General features: G+C 34.7%; 2 protein-coding genes across 2 annotated transcripts in view; one reads left to right on the top strand and one right to left on the bottom strand.

The window, feature by feature from the left end:
* Window positions 1-10,829: 10,829 nt before the first annotated feature.
* On the bottom strand, window positions 10,830-13,650 carry LOC128230095 (sushi, von Willebrand factor type A, EGF and pentraxin domain-containing protein 1-like). Its single transcript, XM_052942109.1, has 6 exons — window positions 13,202-13,650; window positions 12,875-13,054; window positions 12,662-12,775; window positions 12,245-12,490; window positions 11,884-12,087; window positions 10,830-11,771 (listed from the first exon to the last, which is right to left on the bottom strand). Exons 1-6 carry the CDS (start codon window positions 13,563-13,565, stop codon window positions 11,593-11,595), a joined length of 1,287 nt encoding a protein of 428 aa, XP_052798069.1. The 5' UTR covers window positions 13,566-13,650; the 3' UTR covers window positions 10,830-11,592.
* A 229-nt stretch (window positions 13,651-13,879) lies between these two features.
* Window positions 13,880-21,978, top strand: part of LOC128230031 (sushi, von Willebrand factor type A, EGF and pentraxin domain-containing protein 1-like) — a 30,393-nt gene continuing 22,294 nt past the window's right edge. The window contains exons 1-8 of the mRNA XM_052942015.1: window positions 13,880-13,945; window positions 14,044-14,206; window positions 15,980-16,117; window positions 16,381-16,540; window positions 16,646-16,773; window positions 19,628-19,813; window positions 20,421-20,591; window positions 21,687-21,947. Of these exons, the coding sequence (XP_052797975.1) occupies window positions 14,128-14,206; window positions 15,980-16,117; window positions 16,381-16,540; window positions 16,646-16,773; window positions 19,628-19,813; window positions 20,421-20,591; window positions 21,687-21,947 (1,123 nt within the window). The 5' untranslated portion in view covers window positions 13,880-13,945; window positions 14,044-14,127. The remainder of the gene's footprint in view (window positions 13,946-14,043; window positions 14,207-15,979; window positions 16,118-16,380; window positions 16,541-16,645; window positions 16,774-19,627; window positions 19,814-20,420; window positions 20,592-21,686; window positions 21,948-21,978) is intronic.

Below are 21,978 nucleotides of genomic sequence, written 5' to 3'. Positions count from 1 at the left end.
TAAGTAGTCATACCGGTGTACGTCAGGGGGTACTTGTAGCATATCTTGTACTCAATATTTCTGAACGATCTATCTCAGTTTATGTCAACAAAGTTCGAAAGCTTAGCTGCTATGCCTGAGTATACCTTTATTTTCAGTAGTAACGATGAATTTGATGTGAATAATGTTCTTTTGTTATTTGCAGTCAAGTAGAATAAGGAAGATCACTAAACGCAATGTATCATTATTGCTGTATGTGGGGTCTCAAAATGTTAATGGAGTTTAAACAAAAGTTGTTTTACTTTTAGAACTTAAATCAAATAATGCTGTATTTTAACTTTTTATAAAACAAATCGTTGAAGTTTCCGTAACCATAGCATGGCTTGCGAAACAGGCTACAAGAGCCATGTTCTCTGTAATACATTAATGTCGAAGGATTTACAGTCTCCCATTATTACACTTTAATAGTTGATTCAATAATTGTCCCTAGTTTTGTATGGAAGTGAAGTCTGGGGTTTTGAACATTTAAATATAGTTATTTGAGGTATGTTTGAATATTTCATTGACCAGCGTGGATACAATTTAAATAACTTTAAAGCTATTGTAAAGATATATGACTAACTTTTCATTGCAGTGCGTCCCTTTATGACAAGATTATTAAGTGTTGTGAAACGTTATACACAGTTGCACAAGCTAAAGGACATACTAAAACCGAAATATCACAGAATTGTAATGCAATGATTACATACGGTGTTGCATTAGTCATGTCCTGACAGTCCAGTTCTCTGAAACTGTTTTAATGTATAGGGAACTTGCATTCATTGCCCTACCCTTCAATTAACCTATAGAAACCAGTCCATTTAACACTTTCTTCACAATGGCAATCTTAAACAGAACTCCAAAGAAACATGTTTCCTCAACAATCCCTTCTTAGTTCGCTTGAAATTCCAGATAATATATAGATGAATGGGTGAAGAAGAGTAGTATGAATATTTGGATTCAAAGAATAAGGAAACCCATCTGGATCCGCTTTTAAGTGGTTCCCGAATATACCCACTTGTCCTTTGAAACCAAAGATTAATACTACTCAAGACTGGTCGGTGGTCAGAATAACCACTCACAAAACGGTCAATGACAAACTGCTTTGATGGGAATCCAGTATTGCGCAATAGCATGTAGAGCGGTTGTGTTAAAACTATTATTTGGGAAACTAAGATTGTGCAAAAGACGACAATGTTGTCACTTAAATTTCAACCTTTATTTTTTTCGATAATCACTCCGTATGAAAATAACAATCGCCTTCTCTTTTTAAAAAACATTTCATAAATATCAACATGCGCATACTTCTGAAATAGTTGGCGTTAATAACTTTAACACCCTCACACATTTTAACAAATAGGGTTTCTCAAAACTCTTCAAAAGCCGAATTAATCCTTGACTCAAAATATAGGAGTATGCGGGACAATTTTGTATTTTTGGGAATACCCGAAAACTATTACATTGACCCTGAACCTAATTCAAACACATGAATCCATGGAAAAGCGCTCCGTAAATTCCGTACACAATATCTTCTAACGACCACTGATATAAATACAAAACAATAAGTACAATGAAGATAAAAAAAAATGACATACATTATCACAGAGTACATAGGATAGGATGCCCATCCAGAAATGCACAGCACAGACCAATGATGGCTTAGTTTCAACGATATAAGTGATCACGAATGAATCCGTAATGCTGACAACAAACTAAATATGAAACATTCGGGTTATTACATCAATGAGCAATTTCCGCCCGAAGTCGACGAACGACGGATACAACTGTTCCCAGTGATGATGAACAGTAAAGCAAATCCCGCAGAGTTCTGCGGTAGCTGCCCTTTAAAAATTATAACGTATATACTGGTAGGAAAAGTCGTTTCATTGCTATCATGTCCTCAAACACATTACATACATGAGATATACTTATGAAGATGTCGTTTCTCTAACACTACTGTGTATATAGCTTTTCAAACGCTACTCGCATTTTATAATAACACATCCTGTAACTAATTCTGCACAAAAGTGCGTAATATGATTTTCCCACTCGCGCATTTATTGACAAAATGTACCCAAACCCTACTTATTAAAGGGAACTACCTATTTACAAGCACTTGTTATGTTACTCAGGTACTTCCTCCATACATTCTTTCCTCTTACTTTCTCTCTCTTTTCCCTTTATCTCCGTAGTACAGTACAGTCAGTTGGTAGATATCCCTCATTCATACAGCTTTATGACCCCGGTTAACACCATTATAAATGTCTATTGAAATAGGCACATATCGAATGAGGGTCGGTTCGTTCTGCTATTTTCAAGCTCAATCCAAAGGTTTTAAACATTTAACACATTTTGAATTAATTTGTTGGTTGTCTATGCTTCTAATTCTTTCTGGTGATGTTCATGAAAATCCTTGTCCTTCATCATCACTGTCTACCTCCTCTTCTGAAGCTTTTACTGCGAGTAATGGTAGCTTAAGTATAGTACATTACAATGTGCAGAGCTTTTACGGAAATAAAGACATTTTATATGCTGACCTGCATAACTTTGATATCCTAGCCTTTACTGAAACATGGCTCACACCTAACATTGAAACATCTGAGATCATATTTCCTGCCTTCCATACTCCTTTTAGAAGAGATAGACCCCCATGGAGGTGTCTTAGTCTATATTAAATCCGACATATTTGTATTAGAGCGACGTGATCTAGAAGTAAACGATGTAGAGTGTCTTTGGCTTAAATTACGCATGAAAACAAAACGTTTTTTTCTTGGTACGTTTAATAGACCTCCTAATTCCACTTCATATGTTCTGGAATCCATTACCAACTCAATGTCACTGGCGGTTGATGCTAGTATAAAAGATATAGTCATTACGGGAGATATTAACCTGGATATGAATAAATCATTATCTGGACAAAAGATTGAGTCATTATGTCAGCAATTGAATCTGTCACAAGTCATCCATGACGCTACTTATTTTACTGAAACGTTGGAATCCCTTCTCGACTTATTCTTAGTTTCATCACCAGATATTGTACTAAAATGTGGTGTAGGTGAGCCTTTTCTGGACCAGCTAGTTCGTTACCACTGCCCTATTTTTTGCATTAAAATTCAAAAAAACGGTCGGATCAACATTTAAACGAAAGTATGGAAGTTTTCACAAGAGGACTACGCCAAACTCAGAACACTTGTGTCATCTTTTGACTGGAATGCATGTTTTCACACGAATATTGATATTTACGCTAAAAAATTACCAATCAACTTATGGTATTTTGTGAACTATGTATACCGTCAAAGTCTATAACGATCCGCACTCAGGACCCCCCGTGGTTTCATAATGAAATTCGTAAATTACTCCGCCAGAGACGAAGAGCATACAAAAGGGCCAGACGCTCAAACTATATAAAATCACTGGCAAGCTTACAGGACTATTCGCAATCATGCTAACCATATCATAAAAACTGCCAAACAATCACATTATGAAAAGCTTGCCTCAAAACTTCAGGGAAATACCTTGCCCTCGTCCGATTTTTGGAAAACTATCAATCATTTTACTAGTGCTACGCCGGCTTCCAAACCCATTCCCCTTCTCATCCACGATGGCATCGTATACGAATCTAACATTGACAAGGCAAATCTTTTGAATAACTTTTTCCAATCTCAGAGCCTTCTGAATGTTCCTAACAGACCTCTTCCTATTGTCTCTGATGTCCCATTCTTGCAAGATTTTGATATTTCCCATCAAGATGTTATAGATTCAATTAAGGTACAAAAATCTGGAAAGGCAACAGGACCCGACTCTGTTAATAGCTTTGTACTAAGGGAAATAGCCACCGAAATTTCAAAGCCCCTTCGCGATCTTTTTAATTACTCTCTTCGTTCTGGTAAAGTACCCAACCAGTGGAAACTGGCTCATGTCTGTGCGATTTTTAAGAAATCAGATCCCCAAGCTGTTGGTAATTATCGTCCAATATCCCTCTTGAGTGTTATAAGTAAGGTTCTATACAAAAGTTTGCATAAATACATGTTCAACTTCCTCCGTCAAAATGACTTCTTAACCCCAATTCAGTCAGGGTTTGTTCCAAATGACTCCACTGTAGATCAGCTTGTATCTATCAATTACTCCTTCTGTCTTGCACTAGACGAGGGTAAAGAAGTAAGGGCAGTATTCTGTGACATCTCAAAAGCCTTTGATCGTGTATGGCAAGAAGGTCTACTTTTCAAGCTTCGTGAAAGTGGTATTTCCGGTTCCCTTTTATTATGGCTTACTGATTATCTCAGTGAAAGAAAACAGAGGGTTGTCCTATCTGGTACTATGTCAGATACGGTTTCAATATCTGCTGGCGTACCACAGGGTTCAATTCTTGGTCCCCTACTCTTTCTTGTCTTTATGAATGATATCGTACGGGAAATAAAATCACCCATACGTCTTTTCGCAGATGATACTACCTTGTATAGTATTGTCGATGATCCTTTGTCTGCAGCTCAGCAACTAAATGATGACATGAACAAAATCCATTTGTAGGCAGAAAGGTGGCTTGTATCATTCAACCCGGCGAAAACCGAATCGGTTTTAATATCTCGAAAAACAAACAGACAGGCACATCCACCAATTTATATGGATAATATTCAAATAGCGGAAGTTACTACTCATAAACATCTCGGCGTGACACTTGCCAATAACTGCTCATGGCATGAGCATATCAACTCCGTCAAAACCAAGGCATGGCAACGTATTTACATTTAAATACGTCCTTGATCGCAAATCGCTAGAAGTGCTATATTAAACATTTATTCGGCCACTGTTGGAATACGCAGATGTAGTTTGGGATAATCAAACGCAAGCTGAAGCAGAGGACCTAGAAAAGGTTCAGCATGAGGCAGCGCGAATAATTTCCGGAGCAACGCGACTTGTCTCCATTTCAAATCTTTATATAGAAACAAGACTTGAATCTCTGAAGGAGAGAAGACGTAAACACAAACTCACTCTTTTTTACAAGATGTTTCATTCTCTTACTCCAGCCTATCTCACTACACTTATTCCATCGCGAGTTGGTGATACAAGCTCGAACAATCTTCGGAATTATGTGAACCTGCGTAATATTCCTTGTAAAACTCAGGTGTTATTCAATTCGTTTCTTCCAACCAAAATATCCTTATGGAATGCACTTCCGGAAACTGTTCGTTCTTCGACATCCCTGCTCTCTTTTAAATAATCTTAGCAAGAATAAATAAAACTGTTCCAAATTTCTATTATGAAGGCGATCGCAAATGGATCCTCATACATGCTGCGGATGCATTGTAGTAATCTTAATGAACATTTGTTCTCTAAAAATATTATCAATAGTCCAAATTGTCAATGTGGTGAAATCTAAAAATATTATCAAAAGTCCAAATTGTCAATGTGGTGAAATCGAGGACACCTACCATTTCTTTCTCACCCGTCCCCTTTATCGTGCACAAAGGCATCATCTACTCGAACATCTGTCTACTATTGTGCCTATGTCACTTCAAGTACTACTGACTTGACCAACTCAACAATATTCAATCACGTTCAACACTACATTGGCCAATCTAAACGCTTTTGATCTACTTAGGATAATAAGAACAAACCAGATTCTACAACTGATCTGACCTGTACATGCCCTGTCCCGTCTTCCCGCTTCTTGACGCTTCTATCTCTCTTACTTCTATTCCAAATACCAACGCATTTTGCAAATTCCTTCATTTGTCATTCACCTTTCATCTTATCTATCAAATTATAACGGTACCGAAAACATAAACATCATAACAACATTTACACCATAACAAGCAGCTTTAAGTGTGACAGAAACGAGGCACAGTATAAGCTTATAAGTTTTTTTCTCAATTCTGTCGTGAATATTTTGTTATGTGCATATATCACTTGCTCACTTTGCCTGTACTACTATGTTAGAAAACCTTTTATTATTGATTATGCTCTAACCTTGTGTATTCCTCAAAATGTATTTTATGAAATAAATATTGTTTAAACCAAATCCCCAAATCAACGAAGGGTGCCGTCTAGATCTAGACAAACTACGTAGATTAACAAGGTTTCGTTGCATTCCACTATGATTTTTTTATGAAATGCATTTAGATTAATTATATTCAGATTTAAACTGAGATACCTTATATTTTAACGAGTCGAACTTAAAATAGATACGTCTGTTATACACAAACTCGACAGAAATACAATTTATCATTAAGTTAATGAAGTTTTGTAATAGTAGCATACCATTTCATTATGTCATGATTGTTTCTGCTTAATGTAAGGTTACAGTCAATAGAAACTGGAATTGTTATTTTAAGCAATTACTATTTCATGCATTATTTTAATACTTAACTTAAGTATATTTGCAGGTAAAACAACAAATGAACTAGTGTTTATATATTCAAATATTGACCCAAACTGCGACAAGAATTTATTTAAACGTAACACAGTCTAACCGTTTAAAGAAGAAATATGACGAGGCAGGTTACATCTAATACATTTTTTTCCAAAGCTCCATGGTTCCAACCTGATTAGGGTATTTGTTGTTACATTTTCAACTATATAAGCTCATTATACATGTTGTTGCTTAAAATACAATTTTGTTTTTCTTTTATTGAAGAATTTGTTTTCTTCTTTAAGTTCAAGAACTTTATTTTACCAGTTACTAAACACAAAAGCAATAACAAGAAATTTAGTTTTTTACCTCTGGTTGTGCCTTTCTCACATGAGCGATACCATTTTATGAAAGCTAGGATGCATAGGATTCTCACTTAAAGTCCGATTATTACTATCCTACTGCCTTGTTTAATATTTGATAAAAAGTAGCATGATGTTGATGCTGCTGTAGCTGTTGCTGCTGCTGCTGCTACTGCTGTTGCTGATGATGATGATGATGATGATGATGATGATGATGATGATGATGATGATGGTAATGGTATTGATGATGATGATGATGATGATGATGATGATGATGATGATGATGATGATGATGATGAAGATTATGATGATGATGATGATGATGATGATGATGATGATGATGATGATGATGATGATGATGATGATGATGATGATGATATCATGATGATGATGATGATGAAGATTATGATGATGATGATGAGGAGGATGATGTTGATATTGTTTCAGCATTGCAATTTTTAAATGAAATTTTTCAAGTTGAATGTAAAATGAATGACAGATCTATCATGGCGTGTATTCAAGTATGTCCTTGTTGTACTTGAGTTGTTATGTCCGAACGTTTATCTATTAAGGAAGGGGAAAGCATAAATACACAAGATGTTTCTTTATCTTTAAGGGGTCCAGCTATTAAGACTCAAGTTCAGCAATTATAAACTACTCCTCAGCTTCAAGTATAACTCGCAAATCACTCTAAAGAGTCTTCATTTATACAACTTACATGGAGTGTTTCAATAGCTTTCAGGAAAATGTCACGAACAAGGAAATTTATCGTAAGTGAAATGAAAATCCCACGGTGTTTAAGGCAATATTTTAAAAAGTCCATCTAAAATGTTTACTTGCATGTTTACTTAAAAATAATAACACGAAGCCCTTTCTCAACCTCCCTGATTTGCAAACAACTACATATTTGTAATGTTATCTTTTGCAATAACTTTATTCGTGCAATAAAGGCTTATACTTCGGAAGTCTTATCAGGATTGTATTAATAATTCTCACAACATATTTAGTATACATTTACATCATGAGTCATGTTGAAGAAAACGTGATCAAAATATCGTGCCTCGTATGCAGACAACCTTATTCCTTTTTAAATAGTTTTGACAAAAAATGACTTTAAGAGAAATTTGAATATATGTATATGTATGTGTGTACGCGTGTGTGTGTGTGTGTGTGCGTGTGCGTGTGCGTGCGTGTGCGTGTGCGTGTGCGTGTGCGTGTGTGTGTGTGTGTGTGTGTGTGTGTTGGTTGGGTACTCATATCACTTGAGCTATTTTATTTTTGTGACTTTATAGTGTATTCATTCACATGAATCCTTTTCGTTAACGACGTCTCATTTCATTAAATTGTTCAAATATTGACATACAGTCCATTTTAATATCGTGTACCATGTCAGTTAAGAGCCATCGTATGAGACACCTACATTCTTAAACATCCAACCTATCCTACATGCCAGGCTCTTGGCAGAGAACAATCGATACCCCTTGTTTAACTAGCTGCTGGGTCGGCAACCTACTATGTAAGAACAAGCCCCGTGTGAAATTCGACCCTTCGACCTCCCGCTTCGTAGGTGGACGCATTAACCACTAGGCCACGGAGACGGTTCGATACATAATTGATGCGTTTTGTGTATTGTTTTTGCATTTTTCTTTTAAAACAAATTGCTTAAGTGATGTCCCCCTTGAACATTATGATGTCAGTTTAAAAATGGTTTCAAAAAACACCATCGTACAACTCCTCCTTAACTTATTAAAAATAATATCATTTGTTACAGAATCAGAAACGTACGCGGCCATTCCGTACATCACACAAGGGACTGTAGCTTGCTTGTCAAACGCTCTACCAATTGAGCTTACCGGCCCGGGTTTCTTATATACTCTATGACTTGTGTGAATTACTTTCGTGTCACACATTACCAACCGCACTATATATAACCATTGGGAGCCTCTAAACTCACCACAACACTCATGCTTTGGAAACTAGTCACGGCCAAACCTTGTGCATCAAACATCACAGGCTTAGCTAAATATGCGCCAAGTCCGGGGATCTATCCTGGAACTCGGCCGTGTATCTTCAGCAGAGGTTCATCACTGTGCATGCATACATTTTAATATTTCAACCTCACTTTTAAACAAGAATACTTATTCTTAAATCTTTTATTTGGCGAAAATGGCGTTCACTCAATCATGAAATTTCGAAGATATTCGAAAATAGGTACTAAGTCAGTTGTGTCTTTCATACGTAATAATATGTGTTTCCTTTAAGTGTATGATGTATTCCTTTTGTTTATGTTGTTTAATAATATTTTTTGGAAACGAAATTAATCGCGCTAAAAAAGCAATATATTCTGCATCAGAGTATTTGTTCTTAAAGAAATGTAACCGACAATATTCATTTGTACAAAAGAATAGCTGATATCTGTAACGTCGTAAAGCATTGGTTATTTGACGTCGCGCTAATCCAATCCGAGCGCAATATTGAAATATAAAATGACGTCATAATCCCTTGCGATTTTTACGTCAAGTTTTACCTTTACAAAGGACTAGGCGAATATAAATATTTCAATTTGAAGTTAATGCGTGAATTAAAAATCAGATGCGACGTTTCTCGGCAATGGTTATATAGTTCCATTATGTATACTATTATACAGGCTCAAATCAGGAATGCCTTTTCATTACGTCCGAAAAGTTCAGTAATTTTTTAGGTAAACGTAGGAAAAACAATTCTGCAGTAATCAGAGGTTGTAAACTACGACGTTTTTCACATTATTCATGATTGAGTTGTTGAATAAGCTTTCTACCTTCTTGACTGGCGGCCATCTTGGATTTTGTCAAAATTATCTGCAGCGAACTACTACAATTTATCCCTCGTCTTCTTGATACTTCAAAGAAATACTTTGTCACAAGCAGGTGTGTCGCTTGACTTCTTTCCTCTGGATGGACTTAAAACTGTTTTAAACGGGATTTCTATTGCTCATGTTTATGTTCATTCAATAGTATTCAAATGTTGACGTTAACAGTTATATCCAAGCTGTTTCCATTAAAACTATTTTGATTGTTTGAATAGAAGAAAGAATAGCGATGATGGCGGCGATTTACTTCTAACGGCGCAAATTTAACCGCATGCGTTTATGCAATCGAACATTCTTTGAACATAATGCCGAAAACTATCCGCCAAAATTCCATGTTAACAGCTGAAAGCCACTTTAGGGTCTCCAAAGCCTGTGATTTGTGTTGATATATTGTACAATACTTATAATTGTACTTAATTGGGGAGGACGACGGACATTGGTTGAGCAACTTACAGACGTTGAGAAATTGAAATTACTTTATCAACTTTTATCATTTGCTTTACTAAATTATTCATTGTCTTCAAGCTGATACCTGTTTCGATTATGCCCAATTGTTTAAGCATAGAATTATTGACAAACGATAAGGAACGTGCGAGGTTGTGCGCATATTATCTACTATCTGAGCTCCTTTTTCGCGCCTGGAACCCCGACATTTTTTTATGAACGTAGTTTGATTCATGTCTGGCATGTCGCTGCTGTTTTGTACGTCTTGCGTCACTCGACTGGTGCCTTTGTGCCTATAAACAGGGATTTCGTAATGTTTTGGTTACTGGGCGTAGATCTCATTGAATTCTCAACACTGTATCAATTAAGATAATTATATGATTAAAATGTATGTTTGTATGGAACCAGTATGCCAGTATTGATCCATGCTTGCTATTTATGAACTAGTATGTAAAACAGTTCAACTTCTTTACATCTAAACTCCTTGCCCCTTACTTGATTGATCGTATCCATGCTTGGGATGGATTTCACTTCTTTCTTAAAAGGGCAGACTGGCGTTATAATAACCTTAAATGGGTAATCACTTTGTCGGGAAAAGAGACGGAAAAACAATAAACACATGCGCTTAACTACCTTTGCTGAATAGGTTCACAAAGATGGTGGAATAATAAAAACAATTCTAATTATCAATACATTTCTGTCTCGAAACGCAAGATGCTTTCTCCGTTTCCTATCTATTTGTTTGTTTTTGTGTGTTCAACCATCATCATTTTTGCATGATGCTGGAACCTTAACAATAACCAACACACATTATTTAATGAATCATTTAATAAACACAGGAGGGTAACACAAAATTTATAACTTAAATAAGTTGCACCCATATTTAAATCTTACAATTATATTGTTTTTATGAAACTCTCAAAGAAAAGGAAATAGCTGCATTAAGGAAAATGTTTCCTAGTCCGAATGCAAGAACAATGTTATGAGTACATTTAAATTACAGAAAACTAACCCTTTGTAAGACAAGTATATTAATATACAATATGCGTTAGTAAAGCGATTGGATAAAATAAGAATGCAGCGAAATCACAGCGGACATTATACAACAGACAATTGTAACCAGCCCCCACCCCCAGGTCCGGAGAATAGCGGAGACTTTGACGTTCGGTCCAGCCAAGCCCGCATAAAGTCTGGAAAGTAAAATACCCGGGTCTAGGGTTTGTGGCGTGGTTACTATTGACTGGTGCATTACATTACTTCTACATGTATAGCATAACAAAACTGCAGGCGTTGATGCCAGAAATATTGATAAAAATATCTAATTTGTTTCCCAAAGATTGCCAATTGTGTTTGCTTCATATGCTCTTATTTTGAAGGAGAATATTTAATATATTCATATAAGCGTTTAAATGGGATTCAATGCATTTGTCTCCTACTCTATGAGAATCCTTGCAATAGTGATAATCTAACATATTTAAAGTATGCAAGGGAAAAAAAACAAGGCTCTTTAAATTGGTATCATATTAATTACAGAGTATATTTTGACCAATGCTTACATTTTCGAAAGCTGACTAAACATCACAAGTAATGGACACGTTTCTATCATTACAAAAGTCAAGGTTATCAACACAAAGCGCGTTGAACTGTGATCTTTTCAAATCTCTTATATATGTTTCGGCAATAGATGTCTTCTCTGCAAGACAGTTGTTAAACTTTGGTGTGACAACGTCTCGAGCTGAAGGCAGAAGATCTGAAGAAAGAATAACTCAACATAAGAAAATTCAGCAATACATTTACAATTGTTTTGTCGTGTAAGTAAATTGAAAGTAAGAAAAGTGTATTGGCCACTTTCGAACACTTACTCATTAGAATGCATTCCGAAAATGGGTTTGACGGCATCCACTTCCCGGTTGCTCCGCAATTAATAACAGTGTCTGGTTTGAAACCAGGTGGAAGGTCATAGCCAGAATAGCAATAGAACTTGCACACGCGAGCATATTGCTCTTTCCAGCCATTACATGCTATTGCGCCATGTTTTGGGGCTTGCAAAGGTTTGCACTGGTGTGCTAGAAAGAAAACACGTGTTTTAGAAACATTTTTTTTTTTAAATATTTTACTTTTATAGTGACTATATAGTACTTAAATGAATGCAAATTAATACATGGGTGTTCAATATACAACCAAAAAAGAATAATTTCCAATAGTAGCAAATAAAGCATTTACGTGTGACAGTAATCCAAAATGTGCATTCTTTTGTCATTCCATTGGACGGTTTGGTTGCAATATACTGGATTGCAAATTTCCCCCAGGGAAATTCAAAAGAGCTATTTTGGTAATTTTTCGATATTTCAATTCCAAATCCGTGTGGGTCGGTAAAAACGGGTTCTGTCCACGTCTGATTCGTTGTCATTGTTGTCACAAGAATGGCCTTGTTTGTAGGGCAGTGATCATATATTGGAGGCTGGATGTCTAACATGTAAAACGATATAGCTATAATATGACTTGTATTATTTCTAAAGAGGAGATAAAAATCATTAAATTTTGAGCGATATGTCATATAAACACTTGTTTGTCAAAATGGCATTGCTGAAAGTAAATTTAATGTGAATTTATGAATTAGCAAATAAAATTGACCTTTACCTGTTTCACAGTTTCGTCCTGTCCAGCCCTTTGAACATGAGCATCTATACGTTCCAAGCATATTAGTACATATTCCACCATTTTTGCATGGATTGCTATTGCAAGAAACTGCATCTAAAACGATAAAGGTGTGAAAAATAGAACAACAAACAAATGTCGTTGATATGAATATACAATTATTAATTTCCATTAGATATTTTTTATAAATCTTACATTCACATGTCGGAAGCGATCCCGTCCAGTAGCCCCATTGACTGCATGTACGGACTGCTCTCCAAGGATTAGTCATGTTGTAGTCACTATTGCAATGGTACGTTATCTTGCGGTTGTAGGAAAATGATGTACCAGTATAGGTGCCGTGGCTGATTGTTGATGGTGACCCACATGTGACAACTGCAATGATGATCGCAATAGTGCTTATATTTCCAAGGCAGTTGGTTATTACTCTGTCATATCAAATATGAACAAAGACTACTGGTTATCATTCGAAAACAAGTTAGGCCGCGTAGAAAGTAACATTAACATATCTTTATATCTTACTTTGCTCGCAACATTTTCCTTTTGTCCCTGTTTTGCACCTGCAATAAGCACTTGTTGAACCGTAGGTTTTTATTGTTCCGCCATTTTCACAGTTTGCGTTGCATATTCTATTGTCCCAACCAGAGTCATTTGTGGCACAATCTTCGAATCCATTACATCCAGGTTTATCGTTAAAACGAACCCACCTTATCCGTTCTTGCTTTCCCCCACCACATGTTGCGGTACATGATGACCAAGATTTCCAATCATGCCAAGAGCAGCCACAAGCATCCCATGTTGCAGCTCGATCTGCACAACAGTAATTGATTTCACAGAAAAGTAAGAAGATGGACACAAGAAATATGTTTTCATTTCTATTTTGCATTCTTATTTTGCTTTAAGAAAGATTATCGAAGTAACGATCCATCACTTACATACTGCAGTGCGTAGGGTTGTGATAACTCAAAGATGTACGCACCGCTTATCTATTCGACCAATCAGACTGGGTTGTGGCGATTCGGTGTTTCTCCCATTTCGCCTTCTCCCGTTATTCCATTTACAGTTCGGTTCATAATGAAAGATGTATGGGGATGTTTTTTTCATATACTTAATGATTTGCTAAATGTGGATTAAATGAATTGTTATCGTAACTATAAAATCTTTATAATAACTAAACGTTCAATTTCTTTTCAGACCAATTTAATTCGCTACATCTCAGTAACATTATTGATTTGCCTTAAAATAGTCCTCTGCAGTCAGACACAGGTATTTATGGTTTATATTTAGTTTTAAAATATGTGAATGTTTGAAAGTTGAGATTCAGTATTAAAACGTTCACATCTTGCTTATGCATGTCCTTTTAGAATTTTGCTGGTTGTGCAATTGATTCAAATGCGAAGGTATATCAGTGTACAAGAGATGTTTTGGAAATTCAAAGAACACGTGTCATGCCATTTGGAGTGTCCTGTATAGTTTATGATGATAATGTCGAATACAACAGAAGTTGCTATGATAACAGAAATAAAGGTAAGTTTTTACTGTTTGCACCATTTTCACGTTAAAATGTACAATACATTCTCAATATTTCTTTCATTACAAAGAATAATCGTGGCTTAATTAAAAGCATAAGAGTTGTAAAATAAATATATAAGGTGCGTAGCTGACTGTACGCAAATATGCAGTTGAGTAATGAAATTTTAAGAAGTCGATGTTTTTGTCATACCAAAAACCCCGCATTTGAAAAAAAAGAAGGGGGTTTATATTTATTAAATTTAAAGGATGATGAGAACATTTAATATAAAGTAATATACTGAAGAACCCATGATTAATTTACTTTTTGAACTGTATGTATTGTCAGGGATACAAGAAAAAAATAAACCTTTAACAATTAACGGATGTAATGTAAGAGAGTTAAATAATGAGTACAAACATTTGAAACATATTTAACTTATGATACAAAAGTATGTATACATGCGCACAGTAATATTAACAGTGTTTATTATGTCAATGTCACATAAGGAAATGAAAACATTAGCAAAAGTAGTCCACAACTTTTCCCTATATATAAAAATAACGATTAACGGAAATGTGCTAAAATGCATTTCACAAACAGATAGACTTTGGTTAGTTTATAAATATTGAAATATGTCGTCGTTAACTGTGTAATATATATATATGCATTACGATGTGTTACATATATTCTTGGATGGTTTTCAGATTTGAGAAACAACTGCACTCAAAACGATTATGATATTTATCGCAAATACCAATTTAAACATGCAAATTAAAAAAAAACGTTCATTTATATCATTACACAGAAGGCTGCCATTAAATACACGTATAATTCTGATTTCCTTTTTACATTTTTAAAGATCAATTGAAGACAAGAAAATAGTTGATGCATAGCGGGGGATAAAGAGAATAAAACAAACATGCATGAAAATCACAAAAGTTGTTATTTACTTTAATGATAACATGCTTATTATACATTTGTTCGCAAAACATTATTGTTACTACTGTGACAATGTATTAGTTTTATAAACACATTTTACTGTTATGATTATGATTGAACGGGGATAAAATAACGTTATACATTATGAGATAATAATCTGGATTTTATTCGTTTGAACGAAATTTTGAAACAAATATTAGGCTAATTGATAGTTTTTTAAAACTTCCTCAGTCGCAGCTCGCTGAGAGAAATTACTGCGTAGGAGATTGAGAAAAATATAGAAAAAGGTTAAAGAACCGTGTAACCTTCATCTTATCGGAGGGAAATTTAGTATTTAAATTCAATATGTTCAAATACCAATATATATATAAAAAATATTTCTTCGTTATTAATAAAAGTTTTTTAAAGCACGCTGTAATTTACATTTATTCCAGGAAAATATCATAATCATTCTAGTGCATTATATGAACTGGTCCCTTAGTTCAAGCCACAGTTTGAAGGACGCCGACTAATAAAAAAAACGGGACATAGAACTTTTTTCTGCATAATGATAAAAATGCATTAAAGTGATGAGATTAGAAAGGGGCGGTACTTCGCTGTTCCATTCATTGGTATATAAACGAGTAGTTTCCCTTTGTTAATAAAATTTAAGCATTTATTGAATGATTTCGAGAAAATCTGGATTACAATGTGTGCAGAAAATATATAAATATAAGGATTGAAATTCATTTCGGGGCTTAAATGCAACATCAAATACCCCGCTAAAAACGGCCATTCCTGTGAAGCGTTGTTTTTGTTTTATTTATTTTTTAAAGCAACATGAATATTTATTTTATGTTTAAATGCAGTGGTGGTCCACCGCCAAAAAAGATTCGATGAATTCACAACAGGAGAATTTGCTGTGGAGGGAGCTTTTGGTCCGATCGGTGCAGCCATTGGTACTGCAGTTGGATTCGTTGTGGACATACTATGTATATTCGTCTGTGGTAAATTGATTGATAATATGATATAACCCATACCCCACATTTGTCACATGAAGTTGCACATATTTTTTTAAATATTTTAATATCGTACCATTTGCTTACCAACCATTTACACGTGATTTCCAGAAATGATGTTGTTTCATCGTGTTGTTGATGCATTGGAAAATATTGACATAATTATCACTTGTACGAGTATTTAATTGCTTAATGATAAAGATGAATGCTTCAATATTAATAATACAAGTGGGTATTTTGTAAATATCTAGGAAAACAGGATCCCCCGCCAGAAAATGAACCACCATACGTTAAAACACCGGCAAGACTTCATTCGACGGGTATGATAGTAGCTGACAGTGGAAAAACAACTGCGACCGTATCATGGACTGCGCCAACATTTTATGACAAGGAAGACGGGGTGGAATTAAGGTATGTCCTAGATGCAACGGGTTTTAAATATGCATTATTAATTTGGTGATTCTAAGCATAAACGTACAATCAATGATTTTTAAACTCATTTGTGTTCTCTTTAAGGTACAATACATCTCCTGAGACTTTTCGCTCCAATGGAATGTATTCAGAAGGAAGTCACACAGTGTTCTTCTCAGCTAAAGACAGTAAAGGGCTACCGGTGCAGTCAAGTTTGGGGTTTAAAATAAAAGGTGAGTATATCCATATCATCATTTGGGCTGTATGATAAATCGTAAACATTTACCTCGTTTGCATTTAATTCTTATATTATATAAATATTTTTTGTAAGGTTAGGGAAAGGTTTTCGCATATAAGGTCATATATTATTGTTAAATATTGGTTTAAGATGTTATATTATGAAAATACATATGGGTTTCGCATAATGTGTTACTACTGGATGTTTAAAGCAATCCTAGATGTATTCACTTATTTGGTGTTCGAGATGATTGGTTGGCACAAAGAGTTGTTAATGTCAATGCCTTTGTCAGTATCTTCAAACAGAGGGTCGAGGAAACTCTTAATTAAAAAATTGGATGCTAGAATTGGAAACTACTTTAGAGCCTCATTTGTAGGAGCATTGTAAATTTTGAGACAAGTTTATTTGAAGCATGTTAATATAAACAAATATACAATTAATCTTAAAATATAGTTAGTACCATCGCATGGATTGAATGTTGAAACAGGAATATAGTCTATTGTACTAAAACATGAAAGAAAATTTTTCTCCCACCTCAGATAAGCAGATCCAATAATTTAACCATGCTAGATATTCTTACCTTGCCCACGGGCGAAGATAAAATGCCCGTATGGAACTCCTTTTTAATGGTCACCACATGAGTGTAACTACCTCCCTTGTTGAAGACTGTCGTCAGTAGCATCAAGGAAATCTTGTCTTATTGTAATATTTAGAACGCTAATTAATTATTTATCGCTTCAAATGTCACCATAAAACAGTTTTCACGCACCATTCAGGAAATAATGTTTCATTCTCATTAGAACTTTTTAAAAAGACCGATTTGACAATTAACATTAACTGGATCACTACGCGCATATCTATGACAACCACGTGCTATCGTATATCCATACGCAATTATTTTCACTAAGCACAATAGAGTTCCAGCAAAAAATATATTTTTACTTAATTTTGTTTAACTGAGGTGGGAGAAAAAGCATCTACCATAGCCGCTCGTGTAAGATAGGTTCATCCCGACCCTCGCGCAGGGTGTTTAGCGGAAACTCGGTAAACCTCGTTTCCGCAAAACACCCTACGCTCGGGCCGGAATGCACCTATCTTACACTCTCGGCCATTGAAGATACGTATAATACATATACATGTAATAAATTAGAGGATGAATACCACTTGTTATTTAAATGTAATTTGTACAATTAAATTCGGAAACAGGAGATAAAGAAATATTATTTGACGGGACCAAGTATGTTTAAATGTATTGAAATGTTTAAGTCAAATAATGCTACTTAAGAATATGGCGGTGTGTTTGTTTTTGTTTTTGTGTTAATGTTGATTTTATTAGACATTTGTCCCTCAACAATGTTCTTACCTACACGAGACAGGACATGGCTTACAACAGGCACTGAAAGTAAAACATATCCACAAAGAGTCGTTTTAAACTCATGGCAAAGATGCTCTCATAATTGATACCAATGTTTGTACCAATGAACTGTATTTACCTCTTTAAATGATCTCAAAGAAAATGCATTTAATTGCAAATTTAAAGTTATTAATTATAATAAATTTTAGTACATTTCATAATTTTAATATCGTAAGTTGAAACTTATCTTATCATTTGCAGTCTGCAGATTCCAAGTTTATCGAATCCTTTCTCGTGTACGGTTTGAAAAATCCATGTTGTTGATAATAAGTTTGACAGTTAGCTTTTCTCAGAATCTCCATATAACATATCTAACGAATCAGTTATGAATATAGTTTTTTATTCTGTTTATTATGTCAATACACGTGTCTTTGATTATTAAATACCCAGAAGTGAACAAACAATGTACTCCCCTCCCCCCCCCCAAAAAAAAAAAAACAACAACAACAAAAAAACAACATAAATCCAAAACATGCGATTTCGTAGTATAAATATATTTAACATATTGTACAATTAAGTGAAAGTATACTTGTAATCATTTGATGGAAGTCTGAAAAGTTATTGGAGTGTTAGATTGTGAAAACAATTTAGAACTTTCTGAAATGATACATTATAACAATCTAACATAACATATATATTATATCATTCATTGACACATATGGCCAGATTATAACTGTACATCCCACATGTATTGAACTGTCAACACAAACACTATTATGACCACTCACACTTTTCTTTTAAATGAATGTTTGTATGTATTAAAATGTTTTAATCGTGAGTAATGTTGACCTATTTTTGAGCTAATAGGGTTCCGGAATAAAACTTCTTCTAACTTATCTATGCAAACTCATTAATTTTTTCTCCAAATTGGAAGGCACACCAATGAATTCATGAAGTCATTATAATTATGACGCCATGAATTTCATTGTATTCAATTGCTTAAAATTTAAAGATGCACTCTAATTTCCAAATAAGATTCGACTCAATAAATACAAATGTTCAAATATACCAAAAACGATCAATACATGTCAAAAATAATGGTTCTTAGGGTACTGAGTTTGATTTGAAATAAAGTTGCAGAAAACACGGACTTTTTAAGACGATAGTAAATCACATTAATCTTTTAGCACTCACCAATCATTTAATATTGTGCGTGTTCAGTTATTAAATACAAGGTTACAATCGTGTTATCAGTAATTAATATTTTGTAAAAATGCATTATTAAGTAAGTTAATGTAATGTAGTTACAGGTTTAACACTCAAAATCTATGTTTGTTATACAGGTGTATGTATTGATTTTGAATAAGAGTGTTAACTGAATGGAAACTAAAAAGTGTTATAACGCTCGTGGAAGAATGAGTTTGGGGTCCTTTTGAATATTTAAGTTCCTTGTATTTAACTCTTGCTTAAAAGCTTCTGTGATATTTCATTTTAGTTATCCGCTGTGGTAATCCGCCTTGGCCGAAACACGGCAATCTAGACTGTAACAATACTCATAATGGTAATATACTCGGTACGAATTGCGCTTTGAAGTGTGATGGAGGATATAAATCTACTCGTTCAATGACACAGTGCACACTGTCTGGCAAATGGTATCCACCAAAAGCGCTTGATTGTAAACGTAAGTGTGGTATTATAATGGGTTTTTAAGACTAATCTAAATTACAATTCCAAAAACGATAAAATATATCTTCTGCCGTATTCTTCTATCTATTTTGCTCGCCCTTTTGTTAAAATATAAGTCGATTTATTGTCATGCTTGGTGTCGTGGGCGTCGGCGTCGTTTGGCTAAAAACGTTTTCTGTGGTTGTTTTTGCTCCTTTTAGTAATGCAAAAGCTTAAACTTGGCTATAGCGTTTTAAATATTCACATGAAACTTTGTATATACGTGACTAGTTATAAATTGCAATTGTGAATTAAGGTCATAATCTTAGCTGTAATAAGTGTCAAGTTAAATCCCTTGAAGAATAGCATGCAGAACCTTTCACTTGGTCATAACTTAACCATCATTCAATATCACAATATGAATCTTTGTATGCATATTAAACGAGTACATGTGTAGTAAGGCCAGTAACTCTTATTTTAAGAAGTGTAGATTCAAGCCCCGTATTTGGTTTAAAAAAACATACCAGCGTTGGCGTTCGTCTTCGGCGCTCTTGCACTTATGCTGTTACTCGTTGTTTAAACTGTATGTGCACACGCATGAGCATTAAATTCTGTATTTTCAGCTATCGAATGTCAACCGCTTCCGTTCATTAAGAATGGGCAAATATCATGTCTGGTGGCCGCATACAAGGAACCTTGTCAAGTTAGTTGCCATCCCGGTTACATTGTCAAAGGTGTAAGCCATGTTATGTGCGATGCGTCTGGCAACTGGGGAACAATGCCAAATTGCCAAGGTAGATCAAATGAAAATAAATCCATCTTCGTGTTTTTTTTCGTTAAGAACGTTCGTCGACTCAAATAAATTGAAGCAATTGACTTTTTACGTATGTTTATGAACAAACATCAATCATCAATTGGCAGATACTCATTTGAACAGCATTTTGCAAATCATTGCCCAGAAAATTTCAATTATTTATAGCGTTAACAACGCTATTCAGCAAAATAGAGCAACTGCCACATTTTTTAGAAGATATTAACATTTTAGCTTGAATTTTCGATAACTTATTATCATTGAAACAACCTGATTCACAATACTCAATTCAATCAAAACTGATGACCTATATTATAAAAGGTAAACGCAGTTTAAAATCTGTACATAAATCAAATAAAAAGACTGAATTTTTTGTATTCTGCTAGTTAGATGGTTTGACAATAAAGCAAATGCCTTTTATAACTGTTTCAATACGTTTAAAAATGTTCCAGTAGTTAAGTATTTGAACTCCTATGTTTATTGATTTTTTCATCACTTGATTTCCAATAGTCAATGTAAAAAATGACGTACTGTATAATCTTATTCACCATGTGCAAAATATATATTTTGGTCATAATCTTCCGCAAGCCTTATAATAATATCGACATATATCGCCGTAACCAATCTTAATGAGCATCGACCGTTTTCGGCATGTACCGGCTGTTGCTCTTCATAGTAACGGTGTTCATGAGTCAATTTTGAATTTCTACATCGTTACATTTGGAAAGCCAATAACGTTTTCTCTAGAATGTTCGTTTGTTGTAGATAACCTCTGAAAGGACACGATTACTGTTAATTTCTAACTGCTATATATATATATTCATTGAAACATTGTAATTATTATCCAAATATATACTTGTATTTGTAGTTCTTAAAATTAGGGAGGGTATAACATTTTAATTGATGGAAAATCGTTTTGAAGTTCGAATAAAAGTACAACGGCGTATTAACCTTTAACTTTATTGATGTGTTAGACTCGTATCAAACTTTGTATTACAAGGCTAATTCTATAAAGAATAAAAACTTTGTAAGTTTGCGCCATTGCATATAATAACTAAAACATGCTTTACCGTGGCAGATACACAACCCCCAAAGTTCGGTGAAGGAGAGTGTCCACGTGACATGCAGGTTATCATAGACTCGCCTAACAACACTGCTTCCGTTAAATGGGATATTCCTATTGGGCAAGACAATTCAAATGATGCAGTTATTGTAACTGAAGTTCACGGTTTTATCCCCGGAATCAGATTTCAGGCGGGGAACAAGACGATTAAGTATACTATACGCGATGCTGCCAACAACACAGGGGATCCTTGTATATTTAGGATATATATTCAATGTAAGTACGTGTATGACATTTACAATATTCA

This window comes from Mya arenaria, chromosome 1 (assembly GCF_026914265.1).
Source record: "Mya arenaria isolate MELC-2E11 chromosome 1, ASM2691426v1".
Lineage (NCBI taxonomy): Eukaryota > Metazoa > Mollusca > Bivalvia > Myida > Myidae > Mya > Mya arenaria.
Note: the sequence above shows the minus strand (reverse complement) of the source record. Positions and strands in the feature narration are given on the sequence as shown.

Coding starts and splice junctions, on each gene's coding strand:
- LOC128230095 (XM_052942109.1), bottom strand. CDS start 13,565: ATGCAAAATAGAAATGAAAACATATTTCTTGTGTCCATCTTCTTACTT. Junction 13,055..13,201: donor AGGAAAATGTTGCGAGCAAA/GTAAGATATAAA, acceptor TCATCATTGCAG/TTGTCACATGTGGGTCACCA. Junction 12,776..12,874: donor ATCGCTTCCGACATGTGAAT/GTAAGATTTATA, acceptor TTATCGTTTTAG/ATGCAGTTTCTTGCAATAGC.